The sequence below is a fragment of the Egretta garzetta genome, unplaced genomic scaffold (assembly GCF_000687185.1).
Source record: "Egretta garzetta isolate BGI_Z169 unplaced genomic scaffold, ASM68718v1 scaffold381, whole genome shotgun sequence".
Classification (NCBI taxonomy): Eukaryota; Metazoa; Chordata; class Aves; order Pelecaniformes; family Ardeidae; genus Egretta; species Egretta garzetta.
Window position 1 is genome coordinate 140,058 of NW_009258483.1, and position 5,646 is coordinate 145,703.

Here is a 5,646-nt window from a genome sequence, read left to right on the forward strand (position 1 = left end):
GTCCTCGCCTCCGGGGGGCCCCGCGCTCCCCTTTGCCGCATCCACGGTTCCGTAGAGCTGCCGAAACTGCGCGGAGGAGCAGCGAGGTCTCCCCCGAACACGCCGGCTCAAAGACGCGGGCTTTGGAGCAGCCCCCCTCGGCGCTGCCGACAGCGCTGAAGCCCCGGCTGAAAAGCGTTAAGCCCAGGGCTGGCTCTTGCGTGGCCAAACGCTGCTCTCCCAAATCACGCTCGCTCCCGGTGCGTTTCCACCTGTTCTGCTGTAACTGCGGGTCCCTAACACAGGAACGCTGCTGCCTTGAGTGCTGTGCTAGAAGCAAAGCAGGGCTGACAAGGTGAGGACGGACGAGGGACAAGTGGAAGGAGCGGCAATGAAACCGGGTGTACAGGAGCTAAGGCAACATCACGGAGAAAGCGCGCTCCTAAGGAGGAAATAGGCTGGGCCCTGGGCATTCAGCAGCAGCGGGAAACCTCAGTCCTGTAGGGCTCTTTTGTAGCCCTTGACAGGCTGGGGTTTCCATCTGCTGCAGTGTCCAGCTCCGTTACAGCTCTACAAGCATATAGGAAGTTCACCTATAGCTCAGCCTCCCTGGGGGTGTGCTGGGCAGTCTGTAAGTCTCCCTGCAGAGGGACCCAAGCTCGCTCATCCTACCTGTTATTCTGTGCCACACTTTATCAGCCAAGTGGAAACTCTTTCTGCAGGGCTCCCCTTTCATTTCGCATCAGCCAGTACTTCAGCCATCTGACCTCCAGCTTGGCCTGTCTGCGCAGGGTACTCAGCTTCTGAGCTGGGGAAGCGCAGGAACACATGGCACCCACTTGCCTCTCATGGAATCTTGCATGCCGTGGCAGAACCACTAGTCAGCCTACAGGGACAGGATACTCGGGCTTTCCTCCTTCCATTCTCTTTAACCTCTGAAAACTGGTAGCACAGGGCCCTGGAGTAACTTCGGTGTTGTTGCTCAGGAACCACGGGTGACAAGGAGAAACAGGCTGATATGCTTCCCAGTCCCACACCCAGACAAACCAGCCTCAAAGACGGGTTTGCAGCACAGCTCAAGCACGCTCACTGCGCAGCAAGGACCCAGTGGCCCCTGCCAGAGGCAAGAGATATACCCAGTCCAAACAGCTGGGACGAGCCGTAGCTCTGTCACAGAACCAGTTTATTGTGTAAAGAGGAAGAACAACCATCTGTCACCCCTGTAGGGTCATACCCTGCCACCAGCTGAAAGCCTAATACTAAAAATGCTTTAACATTGCTAGCACCTTTGGCAGCCTCCACATCAATATTGAAATGCTTTTCCTGCATCACCTGCATGGCCAGAACTCCTCGGGAGACAATAGGCCCATCTGCAACGTCCTCCTTTTACCAGCACTCCTCCAGCACACCCCAAGGAAGAATACAGTACAACCGTTACCCACCCAAATCTGTTCCATCCCCTCCAGCCTGTTGCTCCCACTGCCACCCTGTAAAAGCAGCAGGGGCAGCTTGCGTGCTTTGTGCAGTTTCCTGTCTTGGGACAGGACTCAAGACTCCGGGAGAAAAGTAGAGGCAAGGAAGCCGCGCAGGGACATTGGCTATAAAGAAAGCAGCAGAGGCCACCTTCTCTTTGCTGCTGTTCTGGGGCTGGCTCCCAAGCCTGTGCCTGAAAGGAAGGTTCACTGTCCTCCTAGACGATGGGCTGTAATCCACTTTCCATCTGACCAGAGCGTTGGTCCCTTCTGCCCTTTAAGTCTACAACCCTCATGCATCCCTTTCCCCAGCGGGCCCAGGGAAGAGAGGCGCTGCGTTGCCCTCGACACAGCACGGTGCCTGCTCACGCCTGGCCTGGCGCTCGGGGCTGTGCCGGCAGGAAGGGTCGAGCAGGGCCACCCTCCCTCCTTGTTGCTACCACAACCCTGGCCAGCCTCCTTCCTTCACAAATACTGGAGTTTGAGGGGCAGAAGGTCCCGCTGCTCCTAGAACCCACCCTTTGCTGCTGTTTCTTGCTCAGTTTGAGTCAGACTTGGGAAATTCTCCAGACCAGAAGAGCAGGAGTCTTCCTCCTCTGCAAAAGCATAGTCGCCTGGATGTGTTTCACTCAGCAAGTCCTTGTGGTTGGACATGCATTAGGGCTTCTCAAGTCCTCCCTGGACCTCTTTTTTGTCAAGCAGGGACAGACTTTCCTCCTGTGTCTCATGCAGGACAAGCTGGGTGAGCTGGAACAAGATGGGAGCCACAGCCAGACCAGATGACTCGGTGTTTCCCTTTACTCTTGTATTCTAAAGAACTAGGAATGCAACTGCATGAAGGAGCCCCGAACTTTTTTCTAGGTGTTTTCCCCTTCAAAGAAGGGGAAAGTGCAGTGCAACACCTTCAAAGGAACAGGAAGAAAAAAAGAAATGGTCTAGGAAATACCAGACAGACATAACTGTGCCAACATAAGGCAACAGCGAGGGCTGCTGTGCTGGATTTCACCAGCCCAGGGGCTCTGTTGGGAGAAATGCTGTCTGGAAGGGACAGCCACTCCATCACAACACAGCTGGACCGCACAAGCTGAAGCGGAGCAGCCACTGTCAATAGGCATCAACACTGCACTCCAAGGAGGTATAGCCTGATGCAAGGAAAGGTGCCGAAGAAGAGTCCTGCTGCCACACAGTAGCCCAGCACCTGGGTACAAACGCCTGCATGAGTCTAAGGGAACGGCACAGAAGGTGTCCTTCTCCCGAGGAGGTTTGTCTTTGACTTCAGCTCTGCTCTCAGCTACCCCGGGAGCAGTGCAAGGAGAGCATCAGGGAGCACAGTGACGCTGAAACATATCCATGGGTGGGTGGGAACAGATTCTGCCCATGGAGAGCACAAAGAGGTGTCAAAGGGAAAAGGGAGCACTCGCTACCCCTCCACCTGCCCAACACCCAAGCCAGGCTACCAGCAACAGTGGGGCAGCGAGAGCAGTTCACAGCACCCCAAACCAGACAGAGCACAGAGAAGGGGCAGCTGGCAAAGAGGGTCCAGAGGTTCACACCATCTGTCTCTCAAAGTCAAGGCAGATATGAGACAGGGCAGAGGCACTTTGGTCCCTTCTGAGAGGTGCTTTAGAGCCCAGCCTCTAATGTATTGTGCAGCCCTGCATTTGTGTGGCAGCATCTGCTCTAATAAAGACAGCGACAAGACACAAGCTCTGACAGCAGATGCAAGATGGGGCAGGAGGGATCTAGGCCTGGTTCAAACTTCTAAGACCAAAAGGCATTCTGATACCTCTTAAAAAATCCTATCAGAAACCATTTCTGCATGGGACACCACGAACGCTGCCTAGAAGTAACCAAGGCTTCTGGACAAACAATGCCCATGATGAAGCTCTGATGAGGATCTCACCCCTGCCCAACAAAGAGCAGCAACGCCAGGGACAGTTTGTACCAACCCCACTACAGGTTAAAGACCCTCTTCTACAGCGCTGCACTGCCCCGCAGCTGCTGCAAGCCAAGAGCCAGGTATTGGGGGACACCAACACTGAGAGTGAGCTTTTTTTCCTTATACAAAAAAGAAAGGGCACAGAGGAGACTGATGTTCAGCACAGCCAGACTACGGCGGTCTGGTCAGTTCTTCTTGCTGCTGGGGCTCTTACTGGTGAACAGACTGACTTTGCTGGCAGATGCCACAGACAGAGAAGGAGACTCCAGCTTCACCTTATCCAACAAAGTCTTCTTTATGGCTGCTGGGGAGATCTTCTCTTGGTCTGCCAGATGCTGCAGCTCCCTGCAATGAGGTGGTGGGAGAGAAAGACGTAGCAAAAGGAAGAGACAGGGAGTGTGGGGGGCAAGTTGTGCAGGCTCTTTACAGGACTTCCTAGATGCTCACCTCGTCCGGATGCAGGAAGCCTCCACAGCATTGATTAGGAGTGAGCGAAAGCCACCGCTCTCCAGGAAATGCAGGGCATGGATGGTGGCTCCCCCGGGCGAGCAGACGTTGTCCTTCAGCTGACCAGGATGCTGCTCAGAGTCTAACAGCATTTTGGCAGCACCCTGCAGTGAGGGAGAGAAAACAGCTGCCAGAGGAACCGACTGTCAAACGCTCCCATTCCCCGCTGCACAGAGCAGCACCTAACGCTCACAGTGGGCAAAACCGGGCTCCTGCCTGCGAGCCATTAGCAGGCTGCCAAAACACTTCAGAGCAGAAAAAGCCTGCAGAGGAGTCACGGCTCCCCAGGCCCCACCACCACCATCAGCACCAGCAAATTGCTGCGGACATTTCCTACGTCCCTTCACCGGGACCCTGTGTGCAGCCAAACCAAACATGGTTTTTGATGTAGATTCAGTAAGAGGACTGAGATAATTTCAAACCGTGATGTGCAGAATACTCTGCACAGAGCAGAGACAGCCTCAGATGTGTTCTGGAGGCAGCCATACTGACCAGCAAAGCCTGTGCTCCGAGTCGAACAGCCAGCCTGCGGGGAAGTCCCATTTTCACTCCCCCGTCTGCCAGAGCATCCAGAGCGGTGAACGCCTGAGACCAGACAGAGGAAGAAAGTCACTGAAAGTCTCTGCTCCAAGACTGATGTTCTCAAGGAGGAGAGAATCCAGGGCTCTGGGATCAGCCTGTGACTCCTATCGCTTACAGACTTGACAAAAGCCTCTTCCTTTTCTGCATGGCTGCCATGCCAGGCTTCCCTCCTGCTAGCTCCAGCTCAGGAGTGGGGGCAATGGGAGAAATTCAGCTTCTGGGCCATACTAACTACAGGCCCACGTTTTGCAACATGGACACGTGGACACTGCACGCTGGCTATGGACTTCAGACTCATCCGACTGGTAACGGACTTTTGTTGTTGACCCAAACTGGTTATAAACTGGACACACGGATTACATGTCCCACCGCAGACATGAGCGACGAGAAAACCAAGAAATGACAAACTGAAGCTGCACAGACTTTCCCAGCGTGCAAAGCCTCCTGCTCCCCCCAAGGCTGTCACAAGTTGAGGAAGCAGCACATACATACGCAGGGCCACTGCCACTGAGCCCCGTTACAGCATCTATCAGGTCCTCCTCCACCTCGGTGCAGAAGCCTACGCTGGCCATCAGTTGTTCCAAGAGCTTCCCATCCTCCACATCCGCATGAGTCCCAGTGGCATAGACTGTAGCACCTTCCCGGACAATGACAGGGGTGTTGGTCATGCACCTGATCACTTTTGGTGTGGGGCAGAAGGCAGAGAGTTTCTTAGGGCAGAAAATTATTGGAGATAGAAAGAAAGAAAGAAAAAAGAAAGAAGAGAGAAAAAATGATCTTTAGCGCACATTTGGCCAGGGCAAGCTCCTGTATTACAAATTCCCTGCTTTGAGCCAAGGTGGCCAAAACTGAAGCGTTCAGTCCGTAGTGGTACCAGCAAACGGGAAGCTGAGCGGAGCTGCTGTTGGGAACAACGCCTCATTCCCACATCAACTCACAAGCCTCCAGAACAGCTCCTGCAGACTCGTAGCACAAAGTCTGCAGAAATTCAGGGGAGATGACCTTTTGAGAACAAAAAGATCTGATAGCGCCTCAGGTAATAAAAGAGCTGCCATAAAGACTTACAGGACAGGCAGAGGTGACCCAAAGCAGCTGGCTGCAGCGCCAGCTTAGCCCCGGGAGCACAGGTAGCACCCATCCCCGGCATCGGGGGGGGGGGAGGAGTGG

General features: G+C 54.4%; 2 protein-coding genes across 2 annotated transcripts in view; both read right to left on the reverse strand.

Annotated features, from left to right (window-relative positions):
* Positions 1–809, reverse strand: part of SIRT7 (sirtuin 7) — a gene marked incomplete at its 3' end in the record, with an annotated part of 14,804 nt that extends 13,995 nt beyond the window's left edge. The window contains exon 1 of the mRNA XM_009644354.2: positions 747–809. Within this exon, the coding sequence (XP_009642649.2) occupies positions 747–809 (63 nt within the window). The remainder of the gene's footprint in view (positions 1–746) is intronic.
* Positions 810–1,202: 393 nt separating this feature from the next.
* PYCR1 (pyrroline-5-carboxylate reductase 1) overlaps positions 1,203–5,646 on the reverse strand; it is a 6,920-nt gene continuing 2,476 nt past the window's right edge. The window contains exons 2-5 of the mRNA XM_009644181.2: positions 4,968–5,189; positions 4,390–4,482; positions 3,838–4,001; positions 1,203–3,735 (exon numbers count right to left, since the gene is read on the reverse strand). Coding sequence (XP_009642476.2) covers positions 3,576–3,735; positions 3,838–4,001; positions 4,390–4,482; positions 4,968–5,189 — 639 coding nt within the window. The 3' untranslated portion in view covers positions 1,203–3,575. The remainder of the gene's footprint in view (positions 3,736–3,837; positions 4,002–4,389; positions 4,483–4,967; positions 5,190–5,646) is intronic.